The sequence below is a fragment of the Bison bison genome, unplaced genomic scaffold (assembly GCF_000754665.1).
Source record: "Bison bison bison isolate TAMUID 2011002044 unplaced genomic scaffold, Bison_UMD1.0 scf7180017851016, whole genome shotgun sequence".
Taxonomy (NCBI): domain Eukaryota; kingdom Metazoa; phylum Chordata; class Mammalia; order Artiodactyla; family Bovidae; genus Bison; species Bison bison.
This window is the reverse complement of record NW_011481589.1, coordinates 424,007-445,342: the sequence shown is the minus strand read 5'-3', so window position 1 is coordinate 445,342 and position 21,336 is coordinate 424,007. Positions and strand designations below refer to the sequence as shown.

At 36.8% G+C, this 21,336-nt stretch overlaps 1 protein-coding gene across 2 annotated transcripts in view; it reads left to right on the top strand.

Annotated features, from left to right (window-relative positions):
* Positions 1 to 21,336, top strand: part of EPS15 (epidermal growth factor receptor pathway substrate 15) — a 140,142-nt gene that overhangs the window by 62,275 nt on the left and 56,531 nt on the right. For both annotated transcript variants that reach the window (XM_010849679.1, XM_010849689.1), the window contains exons 12-13: positions 1,022 to 1,107; positions 19,873 to 19,945. In XM_010849679.1, the coding sequence (XP_010847981.1) occupies positions 1,022 to 1,107; positions 19,873 to 19,945 (159 nt within the window). The remainder of the gene's footprint in view (positions 1 to 1,021; positions 1,108 to 19,872; positions 19,946 to 21,336) is intronic.

Sequence of the window (21,336 nt, the reverse complement as noted above, 5' to 3'; positions counted from 1 at the left end):
TTTTGTGTTCTGCTAATAAGGTCCTCAATATATCTTAGTTTTACATGTTTAAATCTCAGTTTTAGCATATCCTAATGGTGATCATCCCATTATTTGTCAATCTGCTTGTAGCATAGGGTATAGGTCAAGTGTTTGAAGGAACAATTATCTTTTCTCCCTAACTTCAGCTGGTTATGTAAGGGGACAAAAATGGTTCACAAAGGAAATTGAGCCAGAGTGGAAGCAAGTCATTGCGAGGCTTTCTATCTTTAAAGAGCATTTTCTGAAGTTAATTATAATAGCTTTCATTTATAAAATATCATAAACTTTGTAGAATGATTTCATATGCAATATTTAATTTTTGAAGTGGGCAGGCAAGAGATTATTTCCCTGTTTTACAGTGAAATCATGCAGCTAGTAAAATAGCAGGACCCAGAATAAATCAGCTGGGTTTTCTAAATACAAATACCATTCAGAGACTAGTTCTGATATCTTCATTATCAAAAGAAAATCTTATGTAAATTATGTCATATGAAGATAGTTTCATGTATGGTGATATTAACATTTACTGTGGAATATGCTGGGTGGTTGGCTTTAGTTTAAATAGAGGAGATGCTGAAAGTATTTAAGGAAAGTAAATATTTGTTTAATTAAATAAAATCAACCATCATTTGTTTGATACAAATACAAATAAATCACCATTCATCTCCCCAAGAAATTTATGCTTCAGTGGAGGAATTAGTTTATAAATCTGTTATCTTCTTTATTGCAGTGTTCTAGACAGGCTAAGATAAGTGATGAAGACAATGAGATCTCAAGTGGTGGTATATATTATAGAACAACAGCTTTTAAAGAGTTTAAGGGAATATGTCTGTATGTATGTGTGTGAAATTACACTAGATACGATAGTTTTCTTAAGTGAGTTAAAGTGTTAGTAATACCATAAAACATGTATCTATATAGTACTTTTAAACATTTTTAATGCTTTTCCATGTGCAATTTTATAGTAATAATGTTGTAATTGTGAACTCTTTGTTTTTAGAACATCATAGGATCAAGTCCTGTTGCAGATTTCTCTGCTATTAAGGAGCTAGATACCCTTAACAATGAAATAGTTGACCTACAGAGGTATGTAAAGTAAAATTATACCTGACTATATAAATACACACACACTCTTTTCTGTTTCTAATGTAAATCTTGGTAAATACTAGTTTATTTGGTTAAGTACTATAGTTCTTAAAATGGGAATCAGTGTACTTTATTAAATCTAAGGCAACCTTTAATTGCAGGATGTACTATTTTCTTGTGTAGCACTGAATAAAGAAAAAGTCACTTCCAAATAAATAATGGCCTTCCATCAACTATAAGGTACTATTTGATTATGGACAGTGAAATAAGTATATCTTAAAAATTTATTTAAATTTTTTTTTTGGAAGTATGATTTACAATGTTGTGTTAGTTTCAGGTGTATAGCAAAATGATCCTTTTATACATATATATTCCTTTTATATATATACACACACATATATATATACATATGTAGGTATATATACATACATACACTTGTTCTTTTTCAAATTCTTTTCCCTTATAAGTTATTATAAAATATTGAGTATAGTTTCCTATGCTATACAGTAGATCCTTGTTGATTTTCTATTTTATTTATAATAGTGTGTATATGTTAATCCCAAACTCCTAACTTTGTTCCTCCCTTTCCCTTGAAGTAATTTTTCCTCCAACTTTAGGCATTTGAACAACACATTCAGTTCAGTTCAGTTCAGTTGCTCAGTCATGTTCGACTCTTTGTGATCCCATGAATTGCAGCACGCCAGGCCTCCCTGTCCATCACCAACTCCCGGAGTTCACCCAGACTCACGTCCATCGAGTTGGTGATGCCATCCAGCCATCTCATCCTCTGTCGTCCCCTTCTCCTCCTGCCCCCAATCCCTCCCAGCATCAGAGTCTTTTCCAATGAGTCAGCTCTTCTCATGAGGTGGCCAAAGTATTGGGAGTTTCAGCTTTAGCATCAGTCCTTCCAAAGAACACTTAGGACTGATCTCCTTTAGGATGGAATAACACATTAGGAAAACATTATTTAATACATTTTATTGAAGGAATTTTATATGCAGACACCATACCAAGAGCTTTTGTAACTGTTGCCTTATTTGGTCCTCACAAAACCTTTGTAACTTGAGATAGATATTAGTGTTCTGTTTTACAGGCACAGAGTTAAGATGCTTAGAGAGGTTATTTTACCAAAAGTCATACAAACCTATAAGCGGTAGAATTAATACCTGATCTCAAGACTACTAGAGTTGGAGTTGAATTTTCTTTCTTATCCACATGTACTGTGTAGAAATGGACTTGAATGCAATTAGATTTGAATCTAAATATAGCAGGTACTCTTGGTTAATCTCCTTGTGCCTAGAAACTTTTATAGTAATGCATATTGTAAAAATGACTTCCTAAAATGTCTTTTTAAAAAGTGAGGGCTTCCCTGGTGGCTCATTGGTAAAGAATCTGCCTGCTAATGTGGGAAACATGGGTTGAATCCATGATCTGGAAAGACCCCACATGCTGCAGAGCAACAAAACCCATGTGCCACAACTTTAGAGCCTGTGCTTTACAGCCTGGGAGCTACAACTACTGAGCCCATGGGCCACGACTACTGAAGCCCCCTTACCCTAGAGCTTGTGCTCGACAGCAAGAGATGCCACCTCAATGAGAAGCCCATGCACTGCAACTAGAGACTGGCTCCTGCTTGCCTCAACTAAAGAAAAGCCCGCGCAACAACAAAAGGTCCATCATAGCCCAAAATAAAAAATAAATGAATAAAATTATAATTTTTAAAAAAGTGAGACCTCTTTTCCTTCTATAGGGCATTGGATTTAAATATCATTTTACTTACACAAACTTTTTTTTTAACCTTCACAACACTTTAAAGCAGATAATGGCTGATACTTTTATTTTGTTGATGATATTGAGACATAAGGGAATTAAATGATGCAGCTGGGCTATATGGGAAGAACTTGGGAAAGATCTTTCCTCATCCATGAGTCTGCATTGAAATTATTGTAGAGAAAGTTATGATTTTTTACAGTTGTAAAAAAAGTATTCAACCCAGGCTGAATAAGTGAGAGTGAATTTATTCACTGAGGCCTCTTAGAGGTAGGGATAGCTTAAAGCATAGCTTTGCACTGGGGCTAAAATGATATAATCAGTTCTCTTGCTCTCTCCATTTCATGTTTCCACTTTCACTAGGTGGTTCCATCCTCAGGTAGACTTTCCTATTATGTTGTCAGGGGGTTATTGCACATCTGAGTTTCATGTACCTATTATTTCAAATCTAGTGAAGTTACTGTCTTCTGGCAGTTCCTGCAAAAGCCCTAAGAGTCAATCTGATTGGACTGGTGTAGGGTTATACTGAAACAGTCAGTGGCCAGGGATGTACTGTTTGCTCATGTGTCATGAACTGTCTCCTGAAGGGGTGGGGGTAATTTGCCACTGAGACCAAATGGAGGAGGGCATATCCCCACATGAAAATTCTGCTAGAAGGAGGGATGAATTCTGGGAGTGAATGTCTATAGAAGGCAGTATAGTTTCAAATCCCCTGTAATGTCAGTGTTTGCCCTTAGTATCATCTACCTCTTTGAACAGAATGTCTTGACATTTTATAAACTTAGTCTGGGTACCTTCTTAAAAAAATGTTCTCTATTTGATAAATAATTGTTTTAACTGATGAAAATATATTTTAAAAACATTGGTTTTTCAATTGCATAGCAAATACTCAGCATAATACTAAATAAAAACAGTATTTTCCCATTCAGTTTTACCTTAAAAAATTTTTTTTTTAATTTTTAAATGGAGAATAATTGCTTTACAATGTTGTGTTGGTTTCTGCCATATGTCAACATGAATCAGCCATAGATATATATATGTTGCCTCCCTCTGGACCTCCCTCCCACCTTCAACCCCATCCCACCCCTCTAGGTTGTCACAGAGCACTGGGAGGAGCTCCCTGTGTCATATAGCAAATTCCCACTGGCTGTCTGTTTTACATTTGGTACTGTATATGTTTCAATACTACTCTCTCAATTTGTCCCACCCTCTTCTTCCCCCACTGTGCCCACAAGTCTGTTCTCTGTGTTTGCATCTCTGTTGTTGCTCTGCAAATAGGTTCGTCAGTACTCTTTCTAGATTCCAGATATATGCAATAATATACGATATTTGTTTTCCTTTTTATGACTTAACTTCACTTTGTATAACAGGCTCTAGGTTCATCCACTTCACTAGAACTGACTTTAAAATATTCCTTTTTATGGCTAATATTCCATTATATATCTATGTACCACAACTTCTTTATCCATTCCTCTGTCAATGGACATCTAGGTTGCTTCCATGTCTTAGCTATTGTAAATAGTACTGCAGTGAACATTGGGGTATATGTGTCTTTTTGAATTGTGGTTTTCTCAGAGTATATGCCCAGTAGTGGGGTTGCTGGGTCATATGATAGTTTTATTCCTAGTTTTTTGAGAAATCTCCATGCTATTCTCCATAGTGCCTCTAGCAGTTTATATTCCTACCACTGTGCAAGAGGGTTCCCTATTTTCCACATCCTCTCTAGCAGTTATTTTTTGCAAATATTTTGATGATGGCAATTCTAACCAGTGTGAGGTGATACCTCATTGTAGTTTTGATTTGCATTTCTCTAATAAACAATTTTGAATATCTTTTCAAGTGTCTATTAGCCATCTGTATGTCTTCTTTGGAGAAATGTCTGTTTAGATCTTCCTCCCATTTTTTGATTGGGTAGTTTGATTTTCCTATATTGAGCTTCACTAGCTGCTTGTATATTTTGGAGAGTAATCCTTTGTCAGTTGCTTCATTTGCAGTTCTCCCATTCTGAGAGTTGTCTTTTCATCTTGTTAATGGTTTTCTTTGTTGTGCAGAAGCTTTTAAGTTTAATTAGGTCCCACTTGTTTATATTTGTTTTTATTTACATTACTCTAGGAGGTGGGTCACAGAGGATCTTGCTATGATTTATGTCATAGAATCTTTTGCCTGTGTTTTCCTCTAAGAGTTTTATAGCTTTTGGTCTTAAATTTAGGTTTTTTATCCATTTTGAGTTTATCTTTGTGTATGGTATTAGGAAGTATTCTAATTTCATTCTTTTACACATAGCTGCCAGTTTTCTTAGCACCACTTACTGAAGAGACTTATGTTCTCCATTGTATATTCTTGCCTCCTTTGTCAAAAATAAGGTGCCCATAGACACATGGGTTTATTTCTGGGCTTTCTATCTTGTTCCATTGGTCTATATTTCTGTTTTTGTGCCAGTACCATACTGTCTTGATGACTGTAGCTTTGCAGTATAGTCTGAAGTCAGGAAGGTCTATTCCACCAGCTCCTCTTTCTTTCTCAAGATCACTTTGATTTGTTTTGGGGACAGCTCAGACTCTAATCTGGCCCTGCTCCTGTGTGTTCTTGCCTCCAGTGTCCATAGCTGCTAGAGCTAGGCTTTTTTTTTTTTTTTTTTAAAGGCATTTTCTTTTTTGGGAACACTCATTGTCCTTTTTTATATACCATAGACACAGAGTCTATGCAGTTGATCGTGTGGACTTAGTCTGCAGCTTATACAGCTGGTGGAAAGGTTTTTGATCCTCTTCCTTAGCCATTCCGCCCCTTGAGCTCAATTGTGTTTTTATCCTTACCTCTGCATGTGGGTCGTCCATGGGAATTTGCTCCTGAGGCTGCCCTGGAGGGCTCAGGTCTGCACCGGTGAGGACTGGGCATGGAGATGTCATGGCTGTTTGATTCACAAGAACCCTGGAAGCTCATGGACACCAGTAACCACAGGCTAAAGAGATACGGCACCGTTAGGGTTTTTTCCTAGCATCTGGCTGCTCTGCCCCAGTGAGGACCGAATGTGGAGGTGGCATGGCTGCTTGGATTACAGGGACTGTAGTGATGCCAGGTGTGCAGTGAAGCCCATTGCCACAGGCATGGAAAATACGGTGCTTTTAGAATCCTTTTCTAACCTCTGGCAGCTGGTGTTCAAAGGCCTGTCTGGCTGGTCCTTCCCTATTGCTCAGTGTGTCTGGCACCCTTAGGACCACCGTCTCAGTGGTCTTTGTCTATTGGTCAGCTGCCGGCGTTTGCGTGTGGAGAGAGAGGCTACAGTGATGGGCTCCATCCCTTCTCTGTGACTCAGCAGTAGCACCCTGCCTCCATGGCTTCCTGGCTTTCTTCCAAAGACATTCCCTGCCATGCTCTCCTCCTCCTCATCTCCTCGGACCATCTCCCTGTGGTCAACAGCAGTGCTTGTCCTGGAATTGCTCGCCAGTCTCTATTCTCCATCTGCCAGTCACTATGCATTCTGGTCTCCTTGCATCCCCATCCGGGGTATGTAGGGCCATGGCATGGATTGTCTGTGTCATTCTCACTCCATTGAGACTGTTACAGATCACCTTCCCTCTCCAACAACCTCAAATGCATCCCTTCTGTCCCAACCAGTTGCTCTGATGTGGGGATCTCAACCCTGGTTCAGCTCCCCAGTCCCCCAGGTGCAGATTGGTTCTGTTCACTGTCTTCCTCTGTTTCCCTTCCTTCCTTCATTCTACCAAGTTTTGCGTGGGGATCTGTGTATTCCTTTCCGATGGTCAGGGACTCCTGCTAGCTCTCAGCTGATTGCTCTACAAGATCTGCATCTGAAGATGTATTCCTGATGCATCCATGGACAGAGATATACTCTACTTCCACCTACTCCTCTGGCGTCTTGTCTCCCTTGGGCACCTTTTTTAAATATGAGTGTTTAGTTTTGACATATCTGCCTTCTACTGAATTCTACCAGATTCTCATTTCCAGCTCAAAAAAGTAAGCCTTTGCCTATTACATAAAGCTTCTACTGTTGGAATCCTAGAAAGTAAAACACAAATAAAAACAAACCCTTGGAGATTACATAATCCAATTTCTTTCTTACTCTTCGGGAAAAAAAATCAGTCATACATCAGGTCAGCAACAGTGCTGGCTGGCACCCAAACCTGGTTGTATAAGTTCTAGTTCTACATTTTTTCTCTTATATGGTACAGCTTTTCATTAAGATTTAGAACATTTTTACTTTGGTTTGCAAAAATAAACATTGGATTAGTCTCTTAATGGTGTATAGACGGCATTTTCATATTATCTATAAATGTCCCATTAGCATTTTTGCTTGTGTTATGAGAAATGTGCATTGAGTAGTAGCTAGATGTGAAAATACTTGTCATTTATGCCTCTCAAGCCTGTGAAAATAGACACATACCCCAATGTTCTAGGGCTTGCTCGATTTCAACAGTAGTTATTTTACATATGGAATGTCTTTGTAGTGAGTTTTAATAGGTAAAGCATTGTACATTAAATGTTCTTGCTAGTACAAATATTTGTAATATTAATTACATTTTGATAAATTGAGCTTTCACTACTTCTGGTTACTATAATGTTAAGTTGTACTGTCCGTCTTGTATGGGTGAATTACAAGCTAATAACAAAAAAGGACATATGTAACATTTTACGATTGTCTTATTAAGAAAATCATAGAGCCTCAAAACCATATTAAGTTTTAAATTATAGTCACATTTTATAAATCTGAAATACATTTATACTTGATTTGACACTTGTGAAAATATTTTCCCTAGGCTTTTACTTTAGGTGAGAACTACAGTGTAGGCAAAGTCCCATCATCTGTCAGCTCCAGTAATGTCATAATAAGAGTTATTTACCTGTGCTAAAATTATGGTTGTTAAAATTCAGTTTGGTAAATGGTATTAGGTCACTTCCACCAAGCCTTTGAGATACTACATTATTAAGCTTGGCTTTTGTTATTGTAACAATTTTTTCTATAGTCTTTGAATGAAATCTTTTATTAATATGTCAGACTGTGATGTGTATAACTACTAAACAGAAAAAAAAAATTTAAACAGATTTTTTTATGGCTTTTACTAAATTGTTATGTGGCAAAAGATTTGCTCCTTCTTATTTATTTGGTTTTTAGATGAAGATACTTAATTTTAGTCCAGGGACCAAATCTGCAAATAAACACCATACATAATATGAAATTGTAATGAGTGTGTAATGAATATGGTGCTTTAAAAGATTTTTTTCCCCTCAGTGGTGGTTATAATACATAGTCATTAAAATTTGGAAAATACAGAAAAGCATAATGAAGAAAGAAATATGTTTCTTAGAATAATACTTTATTTTGAGCATTGAAAATCAGTGGAGATGTAAAAAACTATTAATATATATAACCTCAAGAGTTGGTTAGGTAAAGAATGTTCTTTGATATCAGTCAGAAAATGAGATGTTGTTTTCTTCTATAGTTCACCAAATTGTTTCTAGTTGAAAATATAGGACATAGGTAGCTTGAAGCAGGATGACTTTTTGTCAGCTGTTTCTTTAAATTTTTTATACAATTCCTTCAGCATTTGCTGTATTGGAATTTAATTATATCAATCAGCTTAAATTAGTATAATATTTTTAACTTACGGGAAAGCAATTATTACAGTAATCTAATAACTGGATCTCTCACCTGAACTGAACACCTGTGTTTTTCATTACCAGCTAGTATTTTCATCTGAGTGTTCAGTAGGACATGACTTCATAATCTTGCCCTGACCACTATCCTAGTCTCTTTTATTTCCCTTTCTCAGTGACATCACCACTTCCTGTAACTCAAGCTAGAAACCTGAGATTTATCTTCTCACTTTTCTTCTTTTATTTTTGAAATGTTTCTTGAAACCTTTCCTACCTTCTCTTGTGTTTTGCATGATCAACTCTTCCTCATCCTTCAGATCTTACCTTAGATAACATTTCCTCTGGAAGGGAAAGTCATCTCTTGACTACTTTACCTCTCATCCCTTATACCTACCAAATCTTATTTAAGAGCTTATCTTACACAATTTTTAAATTTATACTTGTCATAGCATTTACCATGCTTCATTATAATTGTCTGTTTTATTTGAATACCTCACTATGTTGTAGCCACGTGTTCTGGGAAACAAACTCACTCAGAAGGACAATGCAGATAGTGGAGTGCAGTTTATTACACCGGTGGGCCCAAGGCAGAGTCTCCTCTTAGCCAAGGACCCCGACCAGCATTTGTGAAAATCTTTTATACCCCATGTGTGTGTGTCTGAACCCACCACTCCAAATTCCTTGAGACTTACATAAACCAAGGAAAATACCGTCCCAATACCCCATCATTCACGTGCTATGTGCTCATGTGCTCAAACAGTCAAACAATTAGCCAATAATCAGTAAGCCCGAGGTTACACTCCAACAGATACAGAAAAATTTATGGCCTGTCTGGAGGAAGGGGTGATTAGTGTATGTTTTCCCTTAGGCGATGAGTAACCTAGATATGATCTTCAAGGTTCCCTTGTCTGTGGGGGCGGAGCGCGGGGCAGGGTGGGGGGTGTCTTATCCTTCTGTTGTTGTTTTCACAGGCGCTAAACACAGAGTTCAGAGTCCATTGGAAAGGTGGCTGAGCATGATCGGCATGAACAGGCCTAAGATGGAGTTCAGGCCCTATGAATTCCTTCTTCAACTAGAGTATGCACTTCTTAATCATAGGGACTGTTTGCTTGTTCACTGTTAATCCCTGTTGCTTAGCTTATATGACTGTTTGAGCTGGAAGTGGATGCTTAGTTGTGTTCAACTCTTTGCAACCCCATGGACTGTAGTCTTCTAGTCTCCTCTGACCTTGAGATTTCCAGACAAAGAGTACTGGAATGGGTTGCTATTTCCTTCTCCAGGGGATCTTCCCAACCTAGGGATCAAACCCCATTTCCAGCACTTTACTGCTGAGCCACCGGGTATGTAATAGATACCATGTAAATATATAAAATAGACACCATATATATATATATGTATGTGTGTGTATTAGTTGTTCAGTCATGTTTGAGTTTGTAACCCCATGGATTGTAGCCTTTCAGGTTTCTCCATCCATAAGATTTCCAGATGAGAATACTAGAGTGGATTGCCATTCCCTTTTCCAGGGAATCTTCCTGACCCAGGGATCAAACCTGTGTTTCTTACATTGCAGGCAGACTCTACCATCTGAGCCACCAAGAAAGCCCATATATATATATGTGTGTGTGTGTGTGTGTGTATATATATATATATATATAAAATAGATAAAATAGATACTATATACATATATATGTAGAGAGAGACATAGCTTATATGATAAGTATATAGAGAAAATAATTTGTTCAGTATTATTAAAATCAGTCCTGTCCTTTCTGCTTTTTCTGTCTTAGAATTAGCCTTTACCTCTTATCTGGATCACTGCTATAACCTCCTAATAAACTGTGTGCTTTGAGTCTCTCCTTCATTCATTGAGACTATCCTTCTTCCAACTTATATAGAAAATACAACTGGGATCCCTTAGTGACTCCACATCCCCAGCGTGATCCATCTCACTTTTCTGAGTATGGCATAAAGTCTCTTCCTTTGTGGTGTTCTTTTGACATCCTGACCATTCTTTTGTCTTCGCTATTTCCACAGTAAACCTCCTAGAACAGATACTGTGCGTTTGCTCTTGGCCCCTCTCTCAGTGGTCAGCATAATGCTTTAATCTGCCATTTTAGTTTCATTCCTCTTCTCCAGCCATATGGTGGGTGGGCTTATTACCTCTCAGTTCAGCATGCCACCAGATTTTATTCTTCTGTGTCTGTGATCCTACTGTTTCCCTTTGTCTAAGCACACCTTTACCTTGTAAACCTTATTCCTGCTTTAAGGCCCAGCTTAAATATCATCTCCTTTGTCAAACCCTTCCTGAAACCTTGATTGCTAATTCTTTCCTGTCTACTTAGGGAGTCTTTATTCTTTTAAGGATAGTATTCACCACATTTTAATGTGTTTTTTTTTTTTTAATATATCCTTTTTTTTTTTTTTTGAACTGCTTCAGGGTAGGATCTGTGTCTTATTCATTTGGTTATGTCTAGAAATTAATGCACACAGTGCCTGATACCGCAAAATTTCAGTACAGGTTGAATAAATCAAAGAATATTATAAATATTAAAGTAATTCCCAGACTTAATTCCTGAAAAGCTTATGGCAGACTAGAAACTATCCTTAAAGATGAAATAAAGCAAAGGATCTTCTGAATAATAGTTTATTTTGAAGACTATAGAAGATTTTATAGACAAAAGGGGTTTTAATTCTCACAGGAACATTAAGGTTGATAGACTGTTTTTTTCCCTATTTGCCAAACTGTTGTGTCAGGGATTTCCTTTGAGAATCTGAAAAAGGCTATTAGACTCTACCTCCAGGAAAAAAAAGAACATATTTATGCATGTACACCGTCTTGCATTTGTTTCAGGAGTTCCTAGACCCTTAAAACTATCCATGAACCAATTTTTAAGAACCCTTTCTCTGAAAGTAAAGTGACTTAAATATAGAAGTGAAACACACCAAGAAATTGTTTCAGTCACTTAGTGTGGTGGTGGTGGATTATGCTGAGGCCGGAGTTAATATTTATTTGTCTTCTCCCAGCTTCTACTTCCTTCCTGTCTCTGTCTTTTTAGCAAGAACATCAGGAAGTAAAAGCTACATCCTGTCAGGCCAGTTTGTTATCCTGATCTTGGGCCAGTAAACAGGATAGATGATTACAATAGTAGTTATTAAGCATTGTGCTATGCCTGTTTTATATAAGTTCTCCTATTTAATTCTTGCAACATCACTGAAGGGTGAGCAGTCTTATCCTGATTTTTCAGATGAGGAATGTATAACTTTTCTAAGAAGTTTTTCTTGATATCCACTTTAGGTCAGAGAACACTTAATATCCTTCTCTCAGAACACTTACGATACAGAATTATATGTCTTTCCCCAGTAGTCTCTGAGCTCTGTGTGACAGTACCAACTGTCTCTTATAATTTCTAATTAGTCAGTGTAGTATATATTTCAGAACATGGGTGTTCTAACCAGATTGCCTGGTTTGATTCCTGACATGACTTAGATAAGTTACTTACTTATCTGTGCCTCAGTTTTTTCATCTGTAAAATGAAAATATGAATAATACCATGTGAAATGCCTAGTACAGTTCCTGGAACATGGTAAGTTCTCGATGCTTGTTAGTCATCATTGTCATCATCATACCCAAAACCTAGCTCGGTGCTTAGAGCACAACATTCACTGAAAGGTGCTAAGCAGACGTTGGTTGGAGTGATGGAATGAGCAGTTGCTTCCCTAGTTGGAGACAAATGTGTAGCTGGGCAGCCAGAATCTGTGTCCCTAAATATATAGATCTCTACCTCAATCATACATAGAGCTGATTTTTAAAAAGTATTTTGGGCACTATTAGCATGTGGCTTGAATTAAAAAAAAAAAATTATGTTTTTGGTTTAGTTCAGTTTAAATACTGTGAGAAAACATTAGCTCTGGAGAGAGCATTGCTTATACTACTGAATCTGAAATTCTTTTGCTTATAAAATCCTATCTGCTCTGTTTCTGGCCCTGTGGTGCTGACACTAGAAGGTCTCAGTTGTGACTACCTCAACAGTCCATTAGTGATTGAGTCATTGAAGCTCTAAGTTGTAGCGTTTGTTTGTTTGGTAATGAGAGGCACCTTAATTTGTATTCACATGAAGTACATGGCTCATCATTTAAAACCTCTGCTTAGGGAAACTCTTTTTTGAAACCCTTCTTGCTCAAGTCTGAGTCTGTGTTAATACAGCAGCCATGAGCTACATGTGGCTATTGAGCCCTTGAAATATAGCTAATCCAAATTAAGATGTGCTATTAGTATACAATATACTGGATTTCAAAAGAAGAATGTGAATTTTTTTATATCTTAGATTAAATAAAACATTAAAATAAATTTCACTTGTTTCTTTTTACTTTTTAATATATAGCTATTAGATCATTTAAAATTGCATGTGTGGCCTATTTCTCTTGGACATCTCTGCTCTGAATCTATTGTTTCCTATAGAAATGGCATTTTATTTGCTTGCATTATTTTGTGAAACTGATAGCTTATTAAGAGGCACTTACATCTTTTAAGAGCAGTACATTTTATAGACTGTGTTTCAGTTTGTTTTGGGGAAACAAAAATGTCTACCAAGAAATTTCAGATCCTGAAGGATTTAGGAGTCAGCCTCTACCAACATATTTAAGTTCTAACTACCATCACTCTGGATGCTTGATTTAGTTCTGTTCAGTTACTCAGTCGTGTCTGACTCTTTGCGACCCCATGGACTGCAGCACGTCAGGCTTCCCTGTTCATCACCAACTCGTGAAGCTTTCTCAAACTCTTGTCCATTGAGTTGGTGAAGCCATCCAACCAACTCATCCTCTGTTGTCCCCTTCTCCTCCTGCCTTCAGTCTTTCCCAGCATCAGGGTCTTTTCCACTGATTCAGTTCTTTGCATCGGGTGGCCAAAGTATTGGAGTTTCAGCATCAGTCCTTCCAGTGAACATTCAGGACTGATTTCCTTTAGGATGGACTGGTTGGATCTCCTTGCAGTCCAAGGGACTCTCAAGAGTCTTCTTCAACACCATAGTTCAAAAGCATCAATTCTTTGGCACTCAGCCTTCCTTATGGTCAAAGTCTCACATCCATACCTGACTACTGGAAAAACTGTAGCTTTGACTAGATGGACCTTTGTCGGCAAAGTAATGTCTCTGCTTTTTAATATGCTGTCTAGGTTTGTCATAGCTTTTCTTCCAAGGAGCAGGCGTCTTTTAATTTCATGGCTTCAGTCACCATCTGCAATGATTTTGGAACCCAAGAAAATAAAGTCTGTCACTGTTTCCATTGTTTCCCTATCTGTTTGCCCATGAAGTGATTAGATGCTTGATGAGAACTTTCCAAAAAGCCAGTAAATTTTATACTTTTTTGCTAGTAAATTGGACTGATGATGATGATGATAGCTGGCATTTACTGAGCACTTATTGTGTGCTAGGCGTTGTGCTGAAGTATTTCTAGGTGGAATATAAATTAATAATCTCATCAACCTTTTTATACATTGTTCTCTTTAAGAAAATTAAGTCCTAGTCTTACATTTCTTTTCTTTGAGTTTTTTCATCTCATTTTATCCTGCTAGGCAAGTAGAATAAATTAATTATTTGGACTTTGCAAAATAAACTTTCATTTCTCCTTAAAAAAAAAAATCCATCGTTTAGTTTTGGAATCTTTCACTGACAGGGCAGTGGTCACGTGAGCCACACTCCAAAGTTTCTGTTTTTTCCTGACTCCGTTTGGCCTTTCCTTTCAACAATCTTTGTCAATGAATACATTTGGACTTACTTTTCAAAACTAAAACTCATTTTAAAAAGCCAGCCTCTTAAAACTAAGTTTTGCTTTTTTTTCTCATAGGATCAAATGCACTTGAGCTTTTATAGCAATTATCTTAACAGTTCTATCATTAACATCTATGTTTGTTTTCCCAAGAAACTATAAGTAGGGGGCCAAGTTTAATCTTGTTTGGTATATAGTAGATACTCGGTGGGCTTCCCTGGTAGCTCAGCTGGTCAAGAATCCACCTGCAATGCAGGAGATCCCGGTTTGACTCCTGGGTCAGGAAGATCCCCTGGAGAAGGGATAGGCTATCTACTCCAGTATTCATGGGCTTCTCTGGTGGCACAGACAGTAAAGGATCTGTCGGCAGTGCGGGAGACCTGGGTTCAATCCCTGGGTTGGGAAGATCCCCTGAAAGAGGGCATGGCAAACCCATCCCAGTATTCTTGCCTGGAGAATCCTCATGGACAGAGGAGCCTGCAAGACTACAATCCATGGGGTTGCAAAGAGTTGGAGACGACTGAGCGTCTAAGCACAATACAGCACAGATACTCAATAGCTGTTTGTTAAAAGAATAAAATAATACATAGTTGTATAGTGATTATATGTTTAAGGCAAAGAGAAATTAAAAACTTAAGGTACAAATCAATGTTTTTACTCTCAAACTTTAAGTTTTTTTTCAACTAAATATGAATTCTTAGAGTCTAACTTTCAGAGTGGTTTGAATTACAAGCCAAGACTTTCTTATCTTCTGTCTGCAGTTGTTACTCTAATCCGGCTCAAGACTTCTGACAGTTCCCAAGATAAGCAGAGTCAGAGTGTGCTGTTGCCTTTCTAGCAACTGTCATCAGCTTTCTCAATAATAAGAGCCTCTGCTTCCTCTCTTCCTCTATAAAGCAGAAACCAGCAGAGAAAGAAGAGCTATGTTGTTAAATAATGCCATTCAGGAGTTCAGAAAAGCACAACTCAGATCTTTGGGGACTTGCATTGCCTGCCTATATTAAAAATCTGTGTGTCTTTACCTAGTACTGAAGTTATTTTATAATCATAACCTGATCTACCATTCCAGCTTTATTTACCACACATTAACCCTCCATCTTAGATAAATTAATGTGCTATCTAGAGTTTTCTCATCCCTGTGCTTCCCTTTTTATTAACTTTTTTTATTGTGGTAAAATATGCATAGCAAAAAGTTAACAGTTTTAAAACCATTTTTAGGCATACAGACCAGTGGCATAGATGTATTTGCACTGTTATGCAGCTGTCACCACTGTGGTATATTTATCATATGGTATTTCAACAGGAATTATGCCAGCCTGGGAATCTCTAATACTTTATCATCCAAACTGAATGGTTTAATTGGACTTGATACCAACTTAATTTCAATTGAATGCAAAATCCTGCTTTATAAACTCTAATTCATGTTGTTTCTATTAATTCCAAATAAAGGCATCTTAGATAAAGTTTGTAACTACCTTGGCTTTGATCAGGGACCTATCTTGAGATAATCCCTGTTTTTATGAGGTGGGAAGCTATGACTGGTTGAGCTTTGGTCAGAAGCTAATCACTGGCCCATTATTATTCAGAGAGGTTAAAAAGATGAAAAAGATGGTATCTTCTATTGGAACTATCTGGGTAGAAAGATAATAGGGAGAGAGGAGCAGTCTCCTAAGATTGCTGAGTCCTAGAAGAAGGGAGGGTCAACTAGAACAAGTAGCTGTTACTTCAGTGATTTAACAAAGATGACTGTAATGGAGCCAGTATTTGAATTTCGGACTATTTTACTCCAAGTCTTTTGCTGTGAAAACCATATAATGAATTTCTAAATGTGGACAGTAGTTATTTTGAATATTTAGATAACATCAGTGTTTTATAAACTTTCAGATATCCCATAATTCTGTTTAACAAATTTAAAAATTACTCCATCTTTATTATTTAAAATTCTAAGTAATATTAATATTACAGGTAAATCATAGCATAGGCTCAGTGCCTACTTTTTTCTTAATTACATGTTATCTTGTGCACTTCACTGTGTAAATCTTAAGATGGTAGAGATATATCAGCATCTGCAGAGTGAAAAATAATACTGAAGCTCTGAATAGTTGTATGACCTAATCAGAGGCAGAAAAACCATTTCATGGCAGAACCAGATTAGAATCCAAGCCTCTAGTCCTTGGAGGGATGTTTGACTACTTGATCATAAGTTTAGGCAGTTATAAACTTCAGGTTCTGAAAGCTTAGCTTGTATTTTGCTTTTCTTGCTGGTTCAGATTCCAGGTTCCATGGAATCAAAACAGTCAATCTTGGAAACACTAGGAAGCTCTTTTTCTGGCCTTTCTTTACAGTTTTGATATTTGTGGATTCTTCAAGATGTGCTATAATCTTGGGAGTAAATAGGGCCAGAGAGATAGTCTAAAATGGAGAGTATTTAGGATTGTTTCCCTTTTCCAGAAATTGCTAAGATGAAGGCAGTAGCTTTTCCTGACGTCTAAGATAAGCGACAAAATGCTCACACACCTGTCTTTGAGATATGTATGTCTTATCCACATGTATTGATGTACTCCTTAGGAAACTGCATCTCAACATCTCTTTATTGTGGCACAGAGTCTTGAAAATAATTAAAATTTTAGATTACTAGTGTTAAACAGAATGCTTGGAAGTTCTTTTATTGGCTATGTATTCATCACCTTTAGAAAAATATACCTGTTGTTTGAAAGTGAAGAGAATGTAAGGAATATGGCCTGGCATTGTTAGTGTACCTAAAGTGTGTTTTGGGGAAGGCAATGGCAACCCACTCCAGTACTCTTGCTTGGAAAATCCCATGGACAGAGGAGCCTGGTAGGCTGCAGTCCATGGGGTCGCTGAGGGTTGGACACGACTGAGCTACTTCACTTTCACTTTTCACTTTCATGCGTTGGAGAAGGAAATGGCAACCCACTCCAATGTTCTTGCCTGGAGAATCCCAGGGACGGGGGAGCCTGGTGGGCTGCCGTCTATGTCGTTGCACAGAGTTGGACATGACTGAAGTGACTCAGCATATCAGCATAAAGTGTGTTTACATATTTTTAGTTGCCTGAAATGAGAAAGATAGTTACAGAGGTTAAAAGCTTATGGAATACCACAGAATAACAATTTGGTATCTCTGAAATTATCATCTAAATTAATGAGAAAATTATTCGATTTTCAGTCTGGTTTTAGGACAGATTTTCATTCATTAATTTTTAAAAAATTTTAGTTTTAATTGAAGGATAATTACTTTATAATATTGTGTTGGTTTCTACCAAACATCAACATGAATCGGTCATAGGTTTGGTATAGAAAGTACTGTAACTGGTCATTTTATTATTTTTAAAGTTTTCTGTTCAGTAATTATATGACTTGATTTTGATAATAAAAGGAGTTATTATGAGACCAGAATTTGACTAGATAAATATGGACTGAAAGTTAAATTTAATTGATCTCAGATTAAAGAGAAATTAATCCCTAAAGATTCCTATATTTTTATTTAGTTGGGAATGGTCTTCACGGTGTTTGATATCACCACCACTCCCCACCCCTCCCACACCCGAAATCATGAGTTTGTACTTTATATTCTTCCTCCATTTTACCCAAACATCAACTTTGTTTGCTGGTTAGAGCTGAGAGTGCTTTGTAATCTGTTTTCCTTTTTCACTGAGTGAGCTTCCTTCTTTTGCTCTCCCATTCTTGTGTATTAGCTGTGTTAAAGCAGTTCACTGCCTTCTTGCACCCTGTTTTCCTTCATGCACACTTGATCTGAGCAGACATGGTCAGTATCAGCAATTAACAACAGAGCAAGAAAGGATTGAATACAAACATGCACATTAGTGTGTGCACGTTTGGTCTGTGGTACTATGTTGCGTGTTCTGTTTTTGTTATTATCTAGTGTCAGAAACAAGGAACTGAGTTGATACTGACCTTGTGTGGAATGCTTCTGAGGATTTGGGATGAAGGGAGGAGGCTGGTGTTTCATGTGACTGATTTTTGACATGCTGTAGCAGGATTGGAAACACTGCTCATATACGGTGGAAAGAAAAAATTTCTACGATTGAACTTGCAGAATTTGTGGAGTATATTTAGATTTTTCTGCCTGTGGTGTTTTTTTTTTTTTTTTTTTTTTTTTCTATTTTACCTAATTTTTTAAGGATTGGAAGTGAGGGATGACCTTTGCTTAATAAGTAGTTTGAGGTATGGAAGTAATGGGCTGCCACAGTGATTCGTATGTAAGAGAATGTTTAAAACCTCCACTACATCTTGACTCATATTTTGACCCATCTGACATCAGTGAGCTCCTTGGTCATCTTTAGTATTTAAAAGCAACATTACACAAATAGCTTTATTATTGTACTTTTTTCTCCTCCTACAAATCTTAAGAGCATTGCACCTATGTATCCAAAACAGTTGAGTTTTATCTACATTGGTGAGAAATTTAAAAGTGGCATGTAGTTGTCCCTTAAGTATCTCCTGTGATAGAATTTTTTCACTTTATTTTATGCCTCAGCTTAATGGCGCCTGAACTTCTGTTTGGGTTATGTCTTAAGATGAAACTGAAATACAGTCATGAAGCTCTAAGAAAAAACTCTGCAGTACTAATCTGAAGGACTTCTTGAATGGCATCCTCCCTTCTTCTTGTTGGCCCTCATTACCTTCCCCTCACCCCAAAAGTGTATTCTTGCAGAATTCTGTGGCTTTTTCATCTCATTTTGTGGAAAAAGAAAGTGAAGGGAGCAGTGGGGAGGGGAGAGATTTCAGTACAACCAGGTATTTAAATTTTTTACTTCAAAAAAAAAATCTCTGTTCTGTAATTCCAAATCTAAGATTGCTTAAGAGTCCCTTATTAGGAATCCAGTTTTGATGGAAGCATGTAAGAATTTAGAAAGTGATATTTCAATGTAAATGTGGATCCTAACATGTATGACCTGAAGAGTAGAAAGAGATAAATGCTAATGTGATTCTTTTTTTCACTCAGGGCACATTATCTTATATATTTGATCAATTGGTATTGAAAGGTGGTCCTAAAATAGCTTTTGAACAGATGTAGTATTGAATAGATCAGATGACCTGTGTATTGGCAGTCTTTTCTATTTTCTTTGTTGTTTCATTCTAAAATTGGTGCACACAAGGGATTTAAGAGGAAATTAGCATTTCAGTAATGTCCTTTTCCTTAATATTGTTGACTGTTTCTCTTAGCCATTTTCATTTTATTTAACAATGGTATTTAAGGGTTAAGCTCACAGAGCTGATGCAACCCCTCCTTGTTTTTCACCAGTAATTTTCATTGGACAGCATTTCCATAGCAACAGTGAGATCAGTGGAACCTGAGTGTTTCATTGATTATTTTTCTCCTCTTCCTTTTTTAATCTATTCTCTTTTCACCACATTTTAGTGAGAAAGCGATTTTTTTTTTTTTACTTATAGAGCTTATATTGATTTCTATTCCATAAATAATTAAAAGAGGGTAGAAAAAGCTGCCCTTCATTTAAAAATTGAATGTTTCACCATGTATTTAAAAAGCGATTCAGGATTAGGAGGATGGATAACCATACCGGCTGTAGCTGATGTTCTCAAATATTCTTGCATTGTTTGCTGGTCTTCCAGGGAAAAGAATAATGTGGAACAGGACCTTAAGGAGAAAGAAGATGCTGTTAAACAGAGAACAAGCGAGGTTCAGGTATGTGAACTGTCAAATTCAGTATTCCATTTCTGATTTAGTAGGATTCATTTTAAATGTAGAGGGGCATTTACAATGTGATGGTTGTGGTATTGGTGAGTAGGTAAAGAGAATCCCTGTTATTTATGTGATATAAATCTTTATCTTTTATAAAACTATTATTTTTCTCCTCACTCTGGCCTGCAAAGATTACACTACAATGATAAAGCAGTATTTTTCAGCATAAATTTCTCATTTTAAAAGTATTTTTAAGATAATATTTATCTGCATATTATAGCCTTAAAGGTAAGTTTGAATGACTTGTGATATAAATATTATTGCACCAGTAAAACTGAATGAATGAGAGCATCATCATCATCATCATCATCATCATCATCATGAAAACGCAAATTGGTTTTTCATGGGTGTAAGATTTTGTTAGCTAGGAGACCTAATATTTTAAAGGACTGTCTCAGTACTAATAGGGTGGGAAATGATAGGGAACAATTCAAAATAGCATTTTATAAGTTGCTTAGTAGCCAGGATATCTTAAACTTTGGCATAAAGAGATTTAATTCATTTCACTAAGTGCTGTGTTAAGTAGCTTCATTTTACAAAGTAGCTTCTATTTTACAAATAGAAAAGACAAAAAAAACCTCCGTTTCTGATTGGGAATGACACAAAAGAGGTATTTCAAACGTTAAAATATAGAAAAATGGGCAGTGTTGCATTTAGAGCCATAAGCAATAACCATGTTATTGGGACATCATTTCTTAAATGCTGTACCAGCACACACAGGATGTTGGATGTAGAAGCACTGGTAGCAGTTGCCAGTAAGAGCTCATGCATGGACATTTCTTAACCTCAGCAGTCATGTATTGGATTTCCTTGTCTTGATAGTTTTAAATGGGGAAAAGCTCTAAAACTGTTAGATCCATTATTTTGTTTTGATGTAGCACATTCACCAGAGATGCTGTGACAGGTGGACCGTGCTAGGGTGGGGAGAATGATTTATTGAGGGGTTGAAGAAGAAGCCAGATCGAGAGACTTCTTGTTAGAAGTTGATTCTATTACTGTACTTATTATATATACTGGAATTTTCCTAAAGGTGAAACAGAGTTAACAGATTGTCACTAATATATTTCTCTTTGTGATAGTGAAATAGGAAATGATATCGTCAATTACTTTATTTTTGTGCAGTTTTTGAGCTTAAGAAATGCAAGAGTCATAGACTTTAAGCAGTTACTGATGAAAATATTTTAAGAATGGAAGATAAAATGATCTACAAAAGTTTTCTCAATCTGAAGAGGTAGATGTAGTCACTGATATAATATTGGACAACTTCCAAATTTAGCCAGATGTTTCACAGTACCAAGGTTTTTGCAGTAGACACTATTTGTGTGTGTGTGTGT